We start from the raw sequence: 22,416 nt of genomic DNA, 5'->3' as shown, positions 1-22,416 counted from the left end.
TAGGTAGAGTAATACCCCGAGTTACGTAAGGAATTTAATAGACCTTTGCGTAACCCCGAAGTTAAAAGCAGTAAATGAACTTTTATTATATAATTCAAAGTGTTTTAAAATGTCCAAATCAAGCACGTTTGTATATGAGGTGTGTTTTATATAATAATTGGATGTAAAATTTTATGCAGTTTATTTTAGATTTTCATTTCATCACCAAGTTGCATGTGACCTTACAAGAGCTGATTCTTTACTGTTAAAAAAGACAATAATATTTTTGATTGATTTAGCATTTAGTTTATGGAATAACATGATGATTTAAATAATGATTAAAGAAAACACTTCGTTTTTTACCACTTGAGTTTTATTATAGACTACATGTGTCAGAAGTTAAACTTCCATCATTCAGGTCAGTTAGTTATTATACAGACCTGAATGATGGAAGTTTAACTTCTGAAACATGTCGTCTATAATAAAACTCAAGTGGTAAAAAACGAAGTGTTTTCTTTAATCATTAATATTTAATAAGTAACATGTCTTACCACAAAGTTAATGCCGAAACAATAAATAAAATATGATTTAAATATGTAAAAAGACACTTCTATAAGACCACTTAAGAGTTAATTAAAGTAAACACGACTAGTTTCAAGAACTACAGTTTTTTCTCAACATAAGGTGAAATCTTATTTTGTATTTTAACCTTTCATTGATGAGAACACAAACAGTTTTTGAAACTACTTCGTGTTTACATCAATAAACTCAATTTAGTTTAATTAATAATATTTTATTTTCACTTTAATCACTTTATGCTGTTGTTAGGTACTGAAAATAGACATAATAAGTATCATGCGTTAGTGTTAGGAAATATTTTTTATCTCCTTGTAACGTATAAAAGATATGTTTTATTGCAAGGATTTTTCACTGTAAATTCTTTCAATACATTTATTAATTAACTTCATTATTTCAGCAGAATTTAATCATAATATATGTATTATTTTTTTGTGACAAATATGCATACATTTTAGGCATAAAACATTGCTACCGTGATTAAGTTTTTATGGTCCCATTTTATCTGGTAAACGACGGTATGAAAATTATATTCTTGAGCAACTTAATCAGAAGTTAGAAGGTCGTTACATATCCGGTGTACTTACTTCTTTGCTGCTTAGTATATAGTTTTAACACTGAGGTTAGAGCACCTGCAATTAAGGCATATTTAAAGAGATGCCATAACGAACTAATGACTATAAAGGTAAAAATTCAACGTTCAACAAAATCGAAATTTTAACAATCTGATGATGCTGCAATCTGTGATTAGCAACGAGTGAGCTAAAGTTGGTATAGTAAAGAAAAAACAGAAACAATTTCCGTTCTATAAAATTTGAATTCATCACTGAATAATTTTTTGACTTTATACAACTAGTGCTTTTACCCGTGAGTATAATTTAAGTAGGTATGTAGTTTTAATTTTAACCTGACAATAAAAACAACTATTGTTTTCAAAACAAGTCTTAAGTTTATTAATGTTCATATTAATAAACAACAAAAAAGGTTATAAAAGTATTTTATTTATGTATTTAAATTTTGTTGCTATACAAAGTTAAAGCCATTAAATAATGCATTAAAGTATTTGAGTAACATTATATAAAAAAAATTAATGGTCATTGTCGTATAGTGGACGTAGAATATGCTTCAAAATTTATAAAAACACAATTTCTATTCATTTGATATTACAATAAAATATTCCATCTTTAAATCATAAATTTATGTTACACTTACATGAATGATTACATAATAAATATGACACTACGACATCTGCTATTTTTTCAACTATTAAGGCACCCCAGAATTAATAACCTGAAAAATTGACGTCAAGCTTTCACGAGACTAATATAAAGATTTTTTTTGTAAACGAATCTGTAAAGAAAACATAAAGAAAACACACCTTCGCGGTAATAGAAAAAAATATCAAATCATGAATGAAATGTGAACTGAGTAATATTGGAAACAAACCGATGTTTGTGAACAAAGTTGCTTAAAATATTGTTAATTTAAAATGGTATAAAAAATGCTCTTTTGAATATCATTGATTTTTAAATATTATAGATCGACCATCAATAAATATCTCTAGAAAGACAGAAGATGTCGTTTAAAATATGTTTTATTTTTGAAAGAGTTATAAGTAATATCAAAATATTCTGCACTACTTAGATAAGAATGACACTCGCCTTATCACTCATCGTTCACTTTGTGAAATACCACTTTTAAAGTGGTATCACACAAAGTAAATGATTAATGATTAGATAAGTGTTGTATTACCATATTATTTTTTGACATCTCATCAAAGATGAAGAATAATGTGGAATTGTGGGCATTTACGGGGCTGACGACCGTCATAGGCTGGTTTAAGTGATCACTTTACACACGTGTAACATTCACCAATTCTACCCATTATTGACAACCACACTACTCAAATTCTTGGAAGTTCTATGTATATATGAACCAATTTTGAAACATTGATTCTTAAATCACTAGAACTTCACTAGATAATGTTGGTGAGATGTCAAAGTATAATATGAAAAATACTAATATAATTGGAGATAATCCAGATTTGTGAACAAGTATTTGGACACGTTCAAAATATTATATTAACTAACTGTATCATAAAGTAAACAATGCTTTTAATATACAAAGTATGCTTAGATAAGAGTTGAAATATACAGCACGTTAGATTTTTGAATTGGTAGTTACATTTATTCAGATATATGTATGTATATATGCAATAGTTTTCAGGAATAGTGTGGACATGATACAAAAATAAGTACCGATTAAGTAATATAATTATTTATACCGTTCCAAACGCTATTTGAGATCAAATAATGCTGATTTGACCCTTGCTGTACATATAGCGGCAATAAATTATAAGGAACACGTACTTTCTGACATATCCTTTATTTGTCAATATTGAGACCTAATTTGATTACGTAACTGGTTGGTATGTATGTTCCGATTTGATATCAGCAATATTGTTGGGTAACAGTCAGACCAGTTACACGTTCAACATCCTCTTCCATAATGGATATAGGAGCATCCGGTGGCCTTCGTCAAGAGATATGCCTTCAAGTGCCAAAGTACACGGAGCTGATGCAGTAGGAGATATTGTTATACTAATGGATGTTTTCCCTTCTACACAGGGTTACTTGTATGTATTTCTTCATGCTAGTACTATCTTTCATGAGATATAATTTCATCTAAATTTGTAATTAGAAATACCATAGTTGTAAATAAGCTTGATATTTGCCTTTTCTGAGCATTGTGAAGTCTTAGAACTATTCAATTACATTTATATAACTCTAAAAACGGAAATAATAGCTCTTGATGATAAATAATCTTAAGCCAATGATTTAATTCATTTGGGTTCTAAAATTGTTTTAAGAACTTTTTATCCACATGCAAACATATAAAAATTAAACTAAAAATCATAATTCATCACTTAAATACATTTTTTATACTAACATCTCAACAGAATGAAGGCTGGTCTCAGTGATCACTTTAAATACATGTAATATTCACCATTCTACCCATGATTAACGGTTGTTAATCATGAAGTTTGAGAAGTATGGTTATACTTATCAAACTTCAGAATTTATGAATATGGAAATCCTTCAATTGACACCTTCTTTCAGACTTTTCTTAAAATTTTAAATTTAACTCCCATGTGGACAAAACCCAGACGTGTGGACAAAGATTTGGACACAGTATTTCTCTTTTTTTTCTCTTAAAGGACTCCAAGAAATCAGTAATAACAGGTTCTTACTCTTGCCACTGCCGCTATTCTTAATTTCTACTTGCTATTCCTCCTCGATTTCCTATCTCATACATCCGGTGTACTTCTATCAAACATATCCCTCTTCAAATCCTTTAAATCGTAGGATTGATCACCTTGCCAATCTATGGCAATTAAGTCGACACCGCATCAATCCGATGCGGTGCCCTATGCGCCATATAAGTGCGGATAGAGAACAAATAAAAAGTAGAATAAATCATGAAAAATTCGAAAATTTAACTTAACTTTTTTTCTGGTTTTACCGTGTACATTACTGAAAACCTTGTTATCATTCGGTTAAAATATTAAATTGTTACAACAAATAAATGAATTCAATTAAAGAGTTTTTCTTTAAAAAATCAACAGAAAATAAGGGTGCAGAGTACAGCAAAATACCTAAGACTATTTTTTTAATCAATAAAAATCTTGTATTATTTATTTACGAATTAATTCATTGATTTATCGCTCTATTTTCATGTTTTTAATAAAGAAGTTCGATTGTACATACATTTTTCATTTATTAAACTATGCAAACAATAGAAAGTTTATGTATTCCCATTTCTAATTTTTGTAAATTCGTATCTAAAAATCTTAAAATATTAATAAATTTCCTACTGAACATCAAATGGTGATAATTAACACTAAATTTACAATGTGAATTTCAATTTGGTAACCATTTCAATCGTAAAATATTTAGTAAATTAATATTAATAAAAAAATGGAATCATGCATCTATTAACACATTTTACCGTCTTTTGATTGAATAAAAAATGGTGGTGAAATTGTAACGTCTTTCTCATAAAGAAAGAAATTATATCCATCAAATAATAAGATTAAATAAATATGTTTTTGTGACATCTCAAAATAAATGAAGAGGAGTAAAGATGACAGTATTTACAGGGCTAATCGGCTGTCCAAACTTAAAACACAGTAAGGGACAATTTTTTTTAATTTTTTTTTGCATTTTATGACTAAGTAGAATCTAAAAAGTCCAGAAATGCAAAAAAAATGTACTTAAAAAGTCCCTTAATGTGTTTTTAATTTGGACAGCAGTAATGAGCTTATATAATAGAGCTTGTAGGTGGTTAAATGATCACTTTAGACACGTGGAACATTTACCTTTCTACCTATGACTGACAGCCACACTACTATTTTTTGGAAATGAAAATTTTTCTTCATCTATCTTAAGATGTCGGAAAATGTAAATATAACTCCTTGGTGAAGAAAACTCGGATTTGTCAATAAGCATTTGGACACACTCCACATATTGTAACTAAATATCTTTGATAAAAATTATTTTGAGTCAAAACAATTTATGGGGTGGTCAGCGCTACTAGCAACTTACACACCATTATCCACACCGGATGGTGCATAGGGCACTGCATCATATAAACCCAGTGTTATCTTGATCGTTAAAAAATGAAGGAAAGGTGATCAGCCCTCCGTTGCAGGTTCCAGTCAAGGGTAATATTTAATACATATAAGAGTGAAAAATATCACTTTTATTATTACATATTTATTTGACCCACCCTGGAATTTGAACCCGGGACCTTCAGTAAGGGGGCCGAGCGTGCTAACCATTGCACTACTGAGGTGGACAAACTAGCAACTAACCTAACTTAACCTAACCTAGCCACTACACTACAGAGACGGACCCTGCTGTTATATAATAATATTATTACGACATATTTTAATCAGTTTATAGTGCACACATAGAAAGATATTATCTGAAATACCGACGTAATGTGTATGTACAATATGTAAGCGAAGCGAGGTCCATTTGATAATATGCAAACCTCATTTAATTTATACAAATTACTGTATTTCTGAAACGAATCGTTAACTGAACGTTAAAAGGTAGATAACTGCTTTGTAAAATCGTGGGCTCACGCGGAAATGTTACCTTAATACTAGTACATAAAATCAAATATGAAACACAATACGTCAAACTTTACATTGATATACAGAAAACCCCCCTATAACGCTGAAATAGGTACTGCGTTATCGGAGGAGGCTTTATAGGGGAGTTAATGTTTCAAAATTGTATTAATATTTTAAATGACTAATAACAGTCCTTTCCGCTAGATAAAATATAAAAAAAATTAAAACATTAACCCTCTATAAAATTCTCCAAGGAAAAGGAGTACATTTGCCAACTTTGTGGGGGGGTTTACCATACTTTTTTCTGTAGCTTATATAAACAGATATTTTAGATATTTTGCTAACAGACACTTGTCGCTTGATGAAGGAAACTCGTTAGAAAACTAATACCTATATTAGTATTTTGGTGTTACCAATTTTTTAAATTTTAGAGGATACCGTTTTTTACACTTTTAAACTAACTAATTACACCGCTTCCCCACAGAGATAGGTAGAAAGAATTGAACGTCACACCAATCTGTCTTTGCATATAATCTTCGCCTCTTCCACATTCATGCATCTCCTCATAACATACCCGCCAATCATTCCGAATCCCGATCTGAAATATGCCACAAAGTATCAGCAAAATATAAGAATGTTTACTTTTTGAAAAGTCACAAATCGCTGAATAACGACAAAGTGAATACTTACCCAATATCTTGAGAGCAGTATTTCTTGGTGATTAGGTCGAAATGCAACGGCTATACAACAGTCTCTGTGTTGGATGTGGGTCACTCAACATTCAACAAATCGTGATGACCCCGGAGTCACTGGAGTACTACTCATACATATGTACTACAGAGTAGAGCAACTCCGCTTTACGCGGTTTCGCTCTTCACGGTTTTAAAGCTGAGACTTCTTCATTTTATTTATTTATTTAAAAATGGTGACAAAAAAACACTCCTTATCATCCATTTTTCGCTTTGTGTAGTACCACTTTTATAAACACTTATTCGTGACTACTGGTTTCGGAAAATAATTCCATCATCAGGCCATAAAAAAATATTATTACGATTTGACATTTCGCTCACTCCTTTCAAGAACGCCATGAATAAAAAATCGTCAATTTTCAGTTGTGCATGTTTTCAGAATGCCCAGAAAATGTACTATATTCCAGCAAAAGGGGCATATTTTAAACTTAACATTTACCAGCCATAGGGCAGAAAGTGTTGTTTTTGCATTTTGAAGAAAAGGCATTGTTTAATATATTTTTTAAATATATTAAATATTTTTCAAATGGAGAAAAAATATTCAGGTTTTACCTCAAAAGATCTGTTGCACAGTAAAAATTTCAACAAGCGGCTTGATATTTTTAATACATTGTATTATATTATTAAACTTTAAAAATGTTTTACTGAAAAATCAAGATATTCGATTTATGACGTTCTTGAAAGGAGTGAGCGATTTGTATAACAATGAAATTTCTCAAGAGAGAAAATATACATAATATTTTTAATAATTTATATCCATTTTCTAAACTTTTCTACTTTTACATTCATTAAATTAGTAACGCAGTTCTCTCCAATACAGAGACTAAGCTCTTGTGCTTGGAGAGGGATTTCCACTTATTATTTATTGTTTTCGTTTGTTGGTAAAATAATTTATTTTTATTTCAATTATTTCTTCTTTCTTTGATTAACATGTTTAAAATTCATACAATTTATTTTTTAGTATTTTAATTTTACTTATACAAGAACCTTGGAAACGCGTGATGGTGTTAGTTAGATAGAATTATATGTAGCCCTAGCCATGAATGCTATTCTAATCTTTTTTTTTCCCATATGCTCTCCCCACTTTCACGTACATTTATTACAACCCTTCAAGTGAAGTGCGCAAGCCTCTAAAATACATATAGTATATACATTAAATAAATAACAGTAAAATAAAGATTTGCAAGACTTTCAAATATATTCTACTCTTAATTTGAGATAAGCTTTCCTTATTATAATTAATGATTGAGTTAAGCGATTGATCATCAATTAGATTTGGGTATGGGTGAAAACTATAATCATAGTCTTATGGTTTTACAATTAGTTATTTTGATAAAGGAAAATAATACTTTTTTTAAAATCAAATAAATTTGATCTGATCTGATCCATATAACTTTTTTCTTTACAACCAACATTTATTTCATTTTTGTTTCTTTATTTACTTCAAACTCAATTTACGCGATATTGAGTATGCATTAGATGATCTGATATTATGAAGGTATGTTGTTAGTGTGGGTCATAGACGCCGCAGTAGTTTTACCCAGTATAACCTATTACATAGGTACTTCACTCTCGATCTCCGTTAACTTTTCACTGCGGAAACTCTTTCGTTCTCCTTTTTATTCCACAATAAAGATACTTGAATCGAATCTTAAAAAATAATAATAGGCACCAAAATAATGATAATAATGTTTCGTTTTTGTATTTTATTTTATTAAGATGTTCTCCGGCGTGACCATCGCTCAGGGAGGTATTCTGCCCAACATCTTGCCCATGCCCAAGTCCAAGAAAACTGAGAAGAAGGTTCAATAACACATCGGCTACACTCCCTTCCCCCCACAGCCCATTCGACGCAACAAGACCGATTGACGATGTTTTCTTTTTAAAAAAATATATCCATAAAAAATATTTGAAAAAATTTTCATCATTTTCATGGATATGAAAGTGATAAACATTTTTTTTATCCGTGTCTGTATAAGCGCCTTTGTAAGTATTTTATGAGAAAGACATATTGCAAGACAGGACCCCACAAGATGGACCCCAAGAATATTATGATGGAGACCTTGGTAGAACAAAAGAAGTTTCGGATGACCCCAAAAGAGATGGTCCGACAACATAACTATGTTGTCGGATGCTATGCTATGATACAATCTGTGCGGGGTAAAAACTGGCTGCAAGCAGCAACCGACCGAAGGAAATGGAAGGAAAGGGAAGAGGCCTATATCCAGCAGTGAAGGTCAGAGGGCTCATGAAGAAGAAGAAGAAGTATTTTACGAAAATGTATATAAATATCGCATAAACTGCTTTTTAACGAACCAAGTAAAAACCATCAAACTATAGATTCTCAACAAATAATGAATGATGATCATTTTTATAATAAGTATAAAATAATAAAAACAAATTTGTATAACGTACTTATTTTACTTTATAGACAAAAAAATAATCTAAACAATTGTTACCAATTTCGTAATATTTGAACTTCTTACTTCTTTTCATTACATCATACCAACTTATTTTATAGATCCCGTTAAAAGTAGATAAACCTCAAAACAACGTGATTCTTGAGAAATACCAGGTAATTGGGTTCTAAGAGCACTGTTGGGGTATATGTATATCTTCGGTGATAAGGAAATCATTGAAATATCAACAAAATTAATCTTTTTTTAACTTGAAATAAAATAACAAAAAATACAGTTTTGTTAAATGTTCCCTTCGCTTCAAAGCAGTTAACACAATCCGGGTATTGTAGGATATTTGCATTGAATAACAGACCACAACATGACTCGTAGACATCTTTCTAAACTGTAACACTTTGTTCCTTTCTTCTTCGTTCCACAGGTGAAACATTTAACTACCATATTCTATTTTAAGCAGTACACTTTATTTAACTTTCAGACATTCAATAAACAAACAGCAGCAAAATAAAACAATTTTTATAATTGATTTGAGTGATTTTTTCATATTTCCATACTTCATTTCCGCTTTTAAAAATCACTGCATTTTTTGTTGTTGCTATTTTTGAAACAGATGCTCTCATTCGGTAATTAAACATATTACCTACACCAATTAGAGAAGACTGGAGATGTTAAAAACAGACACTATCATCTTCATCTACCATATGTTGAGATGTCAAAAAAATGTGAAAATAACTCCTGATTTGTAAAGTGGAGAAAACCCAGATTTGTGAACAAGTATTTAGACGAACTTGAAATGTTGTGAATAAAAATAACTGGTCAAATTATAAGATACATAAATTTAAAAATCATGGTTTCAGGCGTTTCTCACTATATAAAAATAATCCGGGGTTCGCATCTTGCATACATCCAAATAAAAGAGTCTCCGCTAAATAAAAGCTTTCTCAATACAAAATAGATGACTTGTGAACAAAAACCATTAATCTCATGTACAGTTTCATGAGATGAATGACATTTATAGGAGTTCCAAAATTTTTAGTTGTGTGGTTGTCAATCATAGGTAGAATGGTGAATATTGCGCGTGTGTAAAGTGATGACTTACCACCAGCATATGACAGATCATAAGCAATGTTGATATCCAGTATTCCATATTCGTCTTCATATTTGTAAGTGTTAAATAAAAATAAAAAAATACAAGAATTTATCTAGCCTTGTGTCGGGTTGTGGTCCCGTGGTTAGTGGCGCGAACTCTTGAGTCATAGTTTCTGGGTTGGAACCCACTCTACCACGATTTGATACCTATTTTTAATAATGATACGTTTAGGCTCATACAAATAGTATAATATTGAAGTATTTTTGAAAATAATATGAACACAACTATTTCTCTTTCCATTAAAAAAACGCATATTAAAATACATAATTACATAAATAATATAAAATACATCACATCATGATAACAAATATTTTTCTTCGAAACAAATTACTTTGCTTCATCTTTCTGAAAAAAATATTTTTAATCTACACCATAAAGATTAAAATTGACATTGTTTAAAATAATTAAGTGATTTATCTTATTGACAGACCTATCTTGATCAAGCTTCGCTTTGTCACATACATTGTTTTCTATTATCTGAACAAAAATCACAAAACTTGTTTTGAAGGTTGTTTTCCACACTAAACTTTGAGAATTTTCCCTGCGAAGTGTTGTAATTCGTATTGTGTTTATATCATTGATCCAATTTCTAATTATAATTAAGGCCACGTGACTGAACAACTGGACGGATATAAAAACATAATAATACACGTAATTTATGGTTTTGAAAAAGACACCATTAATTATCGTATCACCGTGTCGGACATATTTTTATTGATATTACATAAGGGATTTACTGCAGAGAATTGTCGTTCATTTTTTGTTACGTACTTCAAATTTCTATTTTTCCGCTTCTGTTGAGTAGTGGATAGTATTTCACACAAACGACCACAATATTTCTGTTTTGGTTCCCGTCTTTCTCAAATTAATAATACGTTCATATTAGTTGATTAAAGTAAACAACATTTTGAGTATATTCAAATCTTCAAACCTATACATAAATATTTGATCTAATCTTTATGAAGGTTTTGTCTATAAAAAACCTAATAAATAAATAAATATACCTTTTTTATAATGGGTCTCACAGTGTGTAAAGTGATCACTTAAACTAGCCAATTATAAGTCATAAACCCTGTAAATGCCCAGATTTTCATATTCTACTTCATCTTAAAGACATATTTTTAAATCAATATACTTGTATTAATTTTATGAAAAGAAACTCTCCTTATGTTATTAAAATTAAAATATTCAGTGACATGAGAGAGGGAAATCACAATTTGGTTCACATTGGTGAAAATCCAATAACTATTAAATACGGCAAGTTGCCATTAAACGCGTCAAGCTACCATTAATGTCGTTTACTTGTTACTAATTTTCATGAGCCGTGTTATACTTTGTTGGAGCAGTATGTTCTGTAGTTTACACATTGTATTTTCTAAGACGTTTTTATTAGATGAAATAGATCAGCAATTCTATAATTCTTCAATAAATCTGCCGCTCAGGGAATAACCGGATAAATTGGATAAGAGATACTTCTCACAATTATTATATATAGATCTATCTGTGCCCGGCTTCACGCTGCAGTGACTCAGTTTGATTTTAAGATCAAACGATCATTTACATTTTCATAAGTATAGATAAATTCTTAAAATTTTAATCAGTCTATAAAACCGCGTTAGAAACATACAAATCAGGTTACAATAAATGGATTTGAATCAAAATTGCGGATATAGATTTAAAATCTGCGACACTGTGCTACGGTACTACGATTCGATTTAATTTTAGCCTATTTATAAAATAAGAAAAATTAAAATATATAATGTATAAATTTAAAAAAATATGTACATAAGTAATATCAATTAAAAATTGGTTTAAAATATTTATAGTAATAATTAAAATAGTTGTTTTTAGTCAACAATTCTAAATTAAGTTATTTTGTAAGTTATAAGACAGAAAATAAAAATGTTAGTCTTTTAAATATTAAATGTTTACTCCAAATGTGTTTTTTTTTTATTATTTTGAAGTACGCATATATTTTTAAGGTTTATTATCTTGTTTCATAATTAAACATTATTTTAAATAAAATCAGTATAAAATATATTATTAATATAACATCTTAAATTTTACGAATGTATACACATCGCTCACTCCTTTCAAAAACGTCATAAATCAAAAATTGTCAATTTTCATTTGTGCATGTTTTCGGAATGCCCAGAAAATGTACTACATACATCCAAGAAAAAGAGGCATATTTTTAACTTAATATTTACCCGCTACAGGGGGGAAAGTGTTGTTTTTGCATTTTGAAGAAAAGGTATTGTTTAATTTTTTTTTTAAATACACTAAATATTTTTCAAATGGAGAAAAAACCTTTAGGTTTTACCTTAAAAGATCTGTTGCACAGTGAAAAGATTAATAAGTGGCTTGATATTTATTTTTAAAACATTGTATTATATTTTTAAACTTTAAAAACATTCTCCTGAAAAATCAAGTTTTTTTGTATACGACGTTCTTGAAAGGAGTGAGCGATATGTAGAAAAAAGAGCAAAATGTTACACTTAGTGAACGAATACAACAATTATTTTCCGAGATAATCATATGGGACAATCACGTTCACTCGATACATTTGATTGTTAATGTATGACCCCTCACTTGGCAGAACAAAGACCTTTGGTGTGACGTCAGCGGGTCGGGCGTCGCGGCGTCCACCGGCGGCGTCGCGCCCACTCCCTCCCGGGGCGGCCTCGCCGAGTGTCCGTCCGCCGTATAAAAGCCTCGCCTGCCAGCCTCACGGTATCCAGTTCACTCCCTGGACATCGCTCACCAGCACCTTCTCACACACGATGAAGGCGACGGTGAGAATACCATCATATTTAACTAAGTGACCGATAAAAGCTTCTTAGCAGCGGAAAGTGTATGGAGGAGACATCAACGCGTGGAATTTACGAAGAAGTTTGCGAATGCCTTACGTGACAGTTTAAATTTATCTTACCGTGTTTACGTTATTTTATCGAGTGAATTTTTCCATTACAAAAAAAATATTTGTTTGAAGCACAATTTTTGTGATTTTACATTTTATAATTAAAATGTAATTTTCTTTTGAAATCGCTATAAATATTTTATTATAACTTATAATGTCTACCGGTTTTGAAGCTTACCTGATCAGTCTTGATAAAGAAGCGGTTAGCTTCAAAACCGGTAGACATTATCATTAAGTTAAAATAAAATATTTATTGTGATTTCAAAAGAAAATTACATTTTAATTCTATAAAGTAAATTATCTTATTGTTTTTTAAAACACCTTAAGTACAAAAAGGGTACCGTTCACTCTTAAAAAAATCAGTGTGAATGCTGTAACCTACATTCAGTGTCTACCTATGCATCAAAAAAAATATTTGAATATATTGCACTTAACAAGTCTTATAATATAAGTGCAGTGATTATTTTTTTTTTATCAAAGTTAATAAAAAGCACTTTGCATTAAATGAGAATTTTCTTAAATGAATTTCTCATGTTAAATTGAGATCTTTTTAAATTTACAAATGTAATTTCACTGCACCATTACGTCTCAATAACGTACATGACATTCAAAGTCATTTTTGTAATCGAATCTAAGTTACAATTATTTCTTTACAATCTATCTTATTTTATGGTCGATAACTACCCAATCGTAACGAATTCACATTCACAATTTTTAACTGTCAAGGGCATTACCAATTCTTCACGTAAATCTAGCAAATTAAATTGTTTTCCGCGAAGAGGCTTAGATGTAAAAAGTTTTGTAAAAAATATTCTTGCTTGAATGCTAACATTGCTAACTTACTTTCGATCACATAAAAAAACTCATTGTGTTTTATAAACATAATCAGTTTTTGTAATTCAATTCAGAATTTAGATATCATTTAGTTATATTAAGATAAAGTTAATACTTATTTTAAATTTTTTTAAGCGTTTTCAAAAGAAAAAAACTTAGGTATTTTAAATTATGAAATTCTCACAGTTACTATTGAGAAAATCAATAAAATGTAGTTGAAAATTTAAGTAACAAATAAATATCTCGTAAGGATGTATAGATTAAATTGATATTAATAATGTGACCCATTGAAAAATAAAGGGAAAATGCATTTATTAATTTTATTTGATTGTTAAATTTCTCATAAATAAAGTATTAAAATTTCTCCAAACTGCGAATTTAACATATTATTTTTATTATATATTTTTTTTTTATAATAATATTATGATATCTTTCGTATATCTTAAAATGGTAAAAATATCACATAATTTTGTGGTCTCGATTCAACAAACACTAAAGACGACTTTGTAATATGATATGCTTTATTGAATCCATTACCCACACATTATTTTACAAAGGTAAATCCCAATAAACGCATCACTTAACGTATTACAACATTTTTGTTACAGTAAATGACATAAGTTTTAAAACAGTAAGGAATCTAGCCAACAATCATTAATTTAATGAAAATCGACTTTTTCATTAATTATTACAGCAGTCACTGTACGGTAATATCTATCTATTCGTAAATTAAATTTTACTTGGTAAAAACTACTATTTCTGAAAATTTATTGTGGTTTGTAATTCGATATATTTCGCATCATTATCAATATATCATATAAAGTGATTTATAATGATGCGGAATGCATCGAAATATAAGCCACGATAAATTTTAAGAAATAATGGCACCTCCAAAAAAATGATTAATTTCACATTTATATCATGAATTCCAGATAAAAATTTCTCTTTTGACACATAAAAGTCCTTAAGCAAAATATTTTTAATTTCATTAATTGATTCGGCAGTCACTTTGTGGTAAAATCTATCCATTTTTAATTAATTTTTTACTTATTAAATACCGCTTGAAATAGTGGTAATATTTTTAGTTTTATTATCGAATATTATTTTACTTTTCCTACTTCGTTTTGATCGGACTTTGTTTTAATGCTACTGAAATATCGTAGGAGGCGTTTAAAAAATTCTGTTAGTAGGCATACTATATTAAAGTAAATATAGTATGCCTATTATCATTGTGTACTGGCTAGCAATTTTGATTACAATAAGTAAGGTTTAGTGTTCAATTCACCGCAAGAAATTCATGAATAATACAAATTTTAAAGAATATAAATTTCGTGTTTCCTCGGATTATACCATAAGCATTAATTTAATTTACTAATACATCAATGCATCCTAGAACCATTAGTATCCAGTTCAGAAAAAATATTTATAATATTTTGTACTCACAAATAATGCTTTTCTGAAATTTAAAGACATTATTCATCATTATTTAACATACTTCGTAACACGAGTATGTAAATACATAATATCAATTACTTAAATTCAAGTTTTATAATTAAACGATGATTATACCGAATACTGTAATAATGACCACTTTTGCTCTCAGTTGCTCCAAATAAACGTGTGTGTATTGACCGACCCAGTAAAATGTTTACGGTAACATGTGATCTTACGTCAAGAGCAATCTCTGTATACACTTTATTATTATGTATGAATATATAATTATACAGGCGCACGCGTGTGGCGGTCAGTGAAACACATAACCGATTACTTAGCTAAAGATGGCATAATAAATACTTAATAAATTTATGCGCGTCAAAAATTGGGACAAACTGAACTTAAAAGGAATACGTGATTAAATTTTTAGTTCATAATTTTTTTTGCTCTTGTTTTACTTTATAATTATTTATACCCAACTTTAATATACCTTTTCAATAACTATCGTAGAAAAAAACTACTTTTATATTATGTCGATTCCCATACTTCATATAATTCATAAGGCAAAAATTATGATTTTTTATAGATATTTACTTTAAAAAAACAGCAGTTTTATCACTGTAAATAACTAACTAACTAACTTGTCTCCCTCCGTAGTGTAATGGTCAGCACGCTCGGCTACCATTCTGGAGGTCCCGGATTCGATTCCCAGGGGGGTTCAAATAAATATTTGTAATTTTTTCACAGTAATATTTATTCAATATTACCCTGAACTGGTTCCTGAAGCGGAGGGCTGATCACCTTTCCTTCATGTGTAAACGATCAAGATAACACTGCGTTATATGACGCAGTGCCCTATGCACCATTGGGGTGCGGATAGGGGTTTTATTATTATTATTAAATAACTAAAACAAGATTAAATATTAAAAATGGATGATATGTATTTTTGTAAAAAGAAACTTCTATTTCGTCTACCTGAGCATGAATAGCTTTTGAAGTTAAAGTTTTAACTGCACAGTGTAAATAGCTTAAATAAACTTCTATTTGTAAATACAACAGACTTTTGTGAATCATCTTTTCGGTATCATTCTCTTCCTGACAAAACTGAACGACAACTCGTTTTAAAAATCTTGAAGTAGTAGTGAGATATAAAATTCTATAAGTTAATAAAAGTGAATGGATTATTTCATCATTATTTATATGCATATTGCATAAAAGTAAGATGATCCATATTATTTGCGTGTTAGAAATCTATATATTTAAAATTATAATCTGAAATTGCACAGCTATTTTTATGTTAACTTGACCGGAAATAAAATGCAACTATGGTGAAAATTGCATTCATTTCAAATTACGAAAAAAAATTGACATTCCTTACGATACAAATTTCTATTGGCACCTAATTTATCGACACCATTTGGCAGAATACCAAATTTGAATCAGATATAACACTATCAAATTCACTTTCTTTCATTTCCAATTTCACAAATCGTAAATCCTAGACAACAATAAGTAGATAAATGGTAGACGCGCAGTCTAACTATGAGAATTATAGAGCGCCGTAGGTGAGAATTGCCGAGAATGCACGTTTTAAACTGCCAATTAATCAGGTATCGGGGTCCATTCCCAGCGATCTCTGTAACAGAAGATGCAGGCGGAGTCGGTTGGAATGGAAAACGCGAGTAATTTATTACCGTTTGTGGTGCTATCTGAGATTTAACCTAGTTTGAAGAAAATTGTACCCGTTATTGGAGCGTAACAAGTTGTAAATGAAAGTGAATTCAATTTCGCTTTCATTCAAGTTCCCGTAGTGAGAAGATCACACGTAATAGTATATAATTATCGGTTTACTGACATAATATCATATAATATCATGTGAATACGGAGGATATTGTGTCATGGAAATTTTAGTACATTAATTAGAGAGGTAAAACACATCTTTTGAATTAAAAAATAAAAATAATGGTATTTTCTTGTACTATTGCATAAAACTACGTCTTACATTTTCATTAAAAAGGTAGTTATTACTTTTAGTAATTAACGGGCATCGTTAAACACGTCACATTTTTTAACTACGAGTATCAAATAAGTAAAAGTTGGTTCACAAAGTAATTATAATATTTTTTTGTAAGTACTATTTAAAATCATGTTTTCTTTCAATCTAAATTTGATATATTTGATCGTGCTACATTTTAAATCTTCTACTTTTAAACATTTTTATAGTGAAAAAACAGTTAAGCCTTCTTTCTCGCGTTTTCGCAACACATGCCCGAATCCTTCAAATTTCTCCGCCTAACTATGAAAATAATCTTTCGTTTATTTTGAGCACTCTGGGAATTAAACTTGGAACCTTCAGTGCGGTACTCAAACGCGATTATCACTACACTATAAAGGTGGAAGATAGGTTTTTGACTCTTTTGATTATTTTATAGTATACGGGATTTAAAACTGATCACCATGCCTTCATGGGATTATTGATCAAGTTGAAACTACAAAGATTCTATGAAGTGCCCTATGCACAATAAGGTGAAGATGAGGGTCAAAATATGAAGAAAAAACGTAATTTTAAAATACATTATTATTTTTCTATTAAAGTTTTCAGTCAATCTTTCTTCATTATTTCAAGAAAATAAGTAATTAGTTTTTTCTCATAACTTCTCAATAATTTTATTAACAAATTCTGGATTTGATCTGGATAGATGTCGCCGACAAAGCAACATGCAGTAGATCCAACTTCCGAAAATTGGGTAATGTGGTTGTCAATCATGGGTAGAATTTTGAATGTTACAGTGTACAAAGTAATCACTTAAACAAGCCACTGATAGGTCGTCAGCTTGGACTTCTTTATCTTTGTGAGATATTGGTAAAAAATATTAAAATTGTTTTTAAACCGTTTTTCAATAATATTGAAATGATTCTCTTTAGCGTATATTTTAAAAGAAGGAGATTTTTTTTCGATAAGTGTTGATTCACAGAAGAATATTAAACCCCTTTCACATCGATCATTGCAATTTAGATACAAAGAGGCGTTCTCGCCAATAATAAAGGTCAACAAAATATCAGCGAGCATGTTAAATGAACTCCATGTAAATGCTATACGAGTTATGCAATCTCGAGACAATATGAATACATACACCATTGTGGGAACAATACCTTTCATTTTCATTTTTCAAAGATTCAAACACTTTTCCACATATTATTTCTCAAGGTTTATTGTACGATATAAATTATTGCGCAACATTAATTGACAAAAAATAACATGTCAACGCCACACTTGCAACAGATGTGTTTGAGATTTCGTAGTTCTCAGAAATAATAACGCAAAATGTTTCATTTTTCAAAGCTCGCCGTTTTGCAATTTTAATGTCTCGAATAACGCTAACACATTTTTATACGTGAATCCAGTTTTCCTGTAATTACGTTAAATTATACGTATGCAATTTCAATACGAGATATCAACCGAAGATGCCAGTTGGGTCATAACAAACTGGCGGTTTTATATTCAATCGGTTGGAAACTCGTTCCTTTGATGGGAAAATGATTTCCTTTAAAGGCACACACCGCATTGCGTAAAGTAAGCATTTCCAGAGCGACTCGTACCTAATTGTTTCTGATTGCATTTGTTACGCAAGTCAGTGGTTAGTTTGCGGTGGTAGTTCGGATCTCACGACAACGACTTTTTTCCCTCGCATTATCCAACAGGTCGTGAGACTTACTCTCCTTCTTACATTGTGAGAGCTGAATCCTTATTTCTCGCTAAAGTGTGTCATTTGCGACATCTAATCGGGGTACATCGTCATTCTCTCCTACTAATTTGAATAAGTGAACATTTATAACTCAGAGAAAACAGTAAACATAAAATTAGAGCATCTTTAATTAAATTATTTAAGTCTTCAATAAACTAAGAGAACATGATAAAATTTATATTAAATAGTCACTTTTTTTTTAATTTTATAATTGTTTCAACAAACATCCCTGTTCATGAAATTTTATTGAATTTTGTATTTATAATTTAGAACATTATTATGTTTTTCACGATAGATTATTATTTATTTTATTTGTGCATTTATTTAGCATTTATACGTTTTGCGGGCTTTTACTTCATCACTTTAAAGAATTATAATTTGATTCTTAAATAATTGCTTTAAAAAATTAAAAATATTGATATTCAATAATTAAATAAAACGCAATTGAAACAAAAGATACAGATAAAACCCAAAAAAGAGCTAAAATCACTTGTAAACGAGTGGAAGCTTAGTAAAAAAATTAAAAACATATATTTTTTTAAATGGAAAAAAACCCCAAGATACGAGTAAACCTTTTGAAGTGTGGAGGAAACGTATTCACCACTATCTTAGAAAGGTGTTATTTTTATTAAAACTTTTTGTGTAAAAAGAGTAAAGCATTAAAAATGTATAACGCGCCATAGTATTGTTAATGTGAACATACATAATTTTGATCTACATATTCCTGTAGCCGTTAATCGAAAAAGTATTTTATTTATAAATACGTATTTTTTAACTTGCAGATATTCTTCAGTATCCTGCTACTCGCCGTAGTAGCGGCTGATGAGAAAAAATCAGTTGGAAAGAAAGCTGAACCACTCGACAAAAAGCTCGACAAACGCGGCCTGTTGAACTTGGGCTACGGATATGGCATCAGCGGACTCGACCTCGGGTACATCGGAAGCCACGGGTCGGTAGGAGGAGCCTACAGCCACGGGATTTCCAACATCCAGTATGATGGAGGTCACGAACTATCCGGCTATGGAGGATACGGCGGGCACGTTGGGTATGGAGGGCACGGAGGGTATGGCGGGAACGGTGGGTATGGCGGGAACGGAGGGTATGGTGGACACGAGGGACACATCATCGGAGGACATACTGACATTACCAAAACCATCACTCTTCTGAAAGGTATCCCAGTGCCGTATCCCGTAGAGAAGCACGTCCCATACCCAGTTGAAAAACACGTTCCATACCCCGTCAAAGTGGCAGTTCCCCAACCCTACGAGGTCATCAAGCATGTCCCCTACGCGGTCAAGGAATACGTCAAGGTACCCGTGCACGTACCGCAACCTTACCCAGTCGAAAAGAAGGTCCCCTACCCCGTCCATGTACCAGTCGATAGGCCTTACCCAGTCAAGGTATTCGTTCCCCAACCCTACCCGGTCGAGAAGCACATCCCCGTCCACGTGAAGGTGCCTGTACCCCAGCCCTACCCGGTGGAGAAGCCCGTCCCTTACCCGGTCGAAGTTAAGGTTCCCGTACCCCAGCCGTACCCGGTCTACAAGCACGTTGGATACCCAGTCAAGGTTCCCGTCGACAGGCCCTACCCAGTCCACGTACCCCAGCCCTACCCCGTGGAGAAGAGGATTCCAGTGCCATACCCGGTCGAGAAGCCCGTGCCGTACGCAGTTCACGTACCCGTGGACAGGCCTTACCCAGTCCCGGTAGAGAAGCCCTACCCGGTGCACGTCAAGGTGGCCGTTCCCCAACCCTACGCCGTGTACAAGCACGTACCCTACCCGGTGGAGAAGCACGTTCCGTACCCCGTGAAGGTTCCAGTAGACAGGCCCTACCCCGTACACGTAGACAGGCCCTACCCAGTAACAGTGGAGAAGCCAGTTCCAGTTCCAGTCAAGGTCCCAGTACCAGTCCATGTGGAAAGCCACGACCACCACGGCCACGAACAAGAATACTACGGTGGACACGACTCGTACAGCCACTTCAGCGGTCTAGGAGGTAGCTACAGTTACAGTCACTGAGGGTTCAATAAACCAAAATCATTTCATCATCATGATTGACCATCGACCATCAACAACATTGTGACAAAAATGGTAATTATATTTAGGGCATTTGAGGACGGAGAACTGATTGTCGTAGTGTGAATATCTTATGCAAACGATCTTAGAGAATACTTCGGATCGGTTGCCCCTCACGGCCACTATCAACGGTATAGCGAGTAGAGGGGTACAAAGAAAGAAGAAGCGTCGCCAAAATTATCGAACGTTTTTGTATATTTATATGAATAGCTTTTGTTTATCTCATTATGTTTAAGATGTAAACAAATAAAATATTTTTTACGTACGAATCATTTTGGTTTTACTCAATAAACAAATACAATACCCTAAAGATAAATCTTCATTAGTAACGAAGCAAAAGAGAAAATATATCAGAAAAATTACATCGCAACAAAGAAAGAAGTTCAAGTTAAATGTAGACATGCATTATATCAATATGACACTCTCCTTATCATTCATCTTTCACTTTATGTAATACCATTTTTAAAATTACACAAAGTAAACGATGAATGATAAAGAAGTATTATATTACAATACTACAAAGTTAACAATGCTTTTAATATTGAAAAATAAATATATTAATGTGAGATTTGTATGTAAATATTGGCTTGAATAGACTCCGTTCTTGTATAATATGGTTATTGATTTGAATATTTCGGAATAGACAATTAAATTCATTTAAACGGCAGAAAAATAATAATTTCAATACAACACACATGTATTGTACGTGTTGTGTAACTTTTCCCAGAAAAATGCTATGGGAACAATGAAAAATGAATGTTGCGAAAAAGCATCGACATTGGAATACTTGTTCACTATGCATACAACTTATACGTAGGTACTATCTGTAACAATGAGGGAATTGTAATTACTGCAGAATTTAATCATTCATAAAATACACAAAGTATAAGTTTCAAGATGGAAAAGATTTGGTTCCATTAAACAAAACAACGATCATGAGGTATGGGAAAAATGTTCATGCGATATTCATATTTATTTTGCTATTTTAGAAAAAAAAACATACTGTGTAAAGACCCCGGTTACGATTTCTTTAAGCGGATTTATCCAGTTATTGTTAATTTAAAACTCAACCAGTAAAAAAGTAATAAATAAAAGCCGTTTTTCCGCAGGGGAAGGCAGAGAAAACAGAACGCCACACCAATCTGTCTTGCAAAACAATTTTCCCCTCTCCCATATTTATGCATCTCCTCATAAATACCCGCAGATTATTCCGAACCCTAACATGATCACTATAAAGTATTTTAAATACTTGATCATGCCAAGTTTTCCTCTTCTTCTTCTATTACCAACCACATATTTGCCTCTTAAATTTGTTTTACTTCTTCAGACGCTTAAACCATCTCAACATACTTTGCTTAATTTTATCGATATGGCTTTATATGAGCCTTTCATT

At 31.4% G+C, this 22,416-nt stretch overlaps 2 protein-coding genes across 3 annotated transcripts in view; one reads left to right on the top strand and one right to left on the bottom strand.

Annotated features, from left to right (window-relative positions):
* Nucleotides 1-22,416, bottom strand: part of LOC148302209 (angiotensin-converting enzyme-like) — a 197,396-nt gene that overhangs the window by 68,115 nt on the left and 106,865 nt on the right. The window lies entirely within an intron of this gene.
* LOC148302213 (uncharacterized) lies at nt 12,739-21,292 on the top strand. The gene is made up of 2 exons (XM_088271943.1): nt 12,739-12,806; nt 19,728-21,292. The coding sequence occupies exons 1-2, from the start codon at nt 12,795-12,797 to the stop codon at nt 20,964-20,966; spliced, it is 1,251 nt and encodes a 416-aa protein (XP_088128069.1). The 5' UTR covers nt 12,739-12,794; the 3' UTR covers nt 20,967-21,292.

The sequence above is a fragment of the Brachycentrus maculatus genome, unplaced genomic scaffold, assembly GCF_059751285.1.
Source record: "Brachycentrus maculatus isolate JH-2025_06_01 unplaced genomic scaffold, ASM5975128v1 h1tg000472l, whole genome shotgun sequence".
Lineage (NCBI taxonomy): Eukaryota > Metazoa > Arthropoda > Insecta > Trichoptera > Brachycentridae > Brachycentrus > Brachycentrus maculatus.
This window is presented reverse-complemented; position numbering and strand designations above follow the sequence as displayed.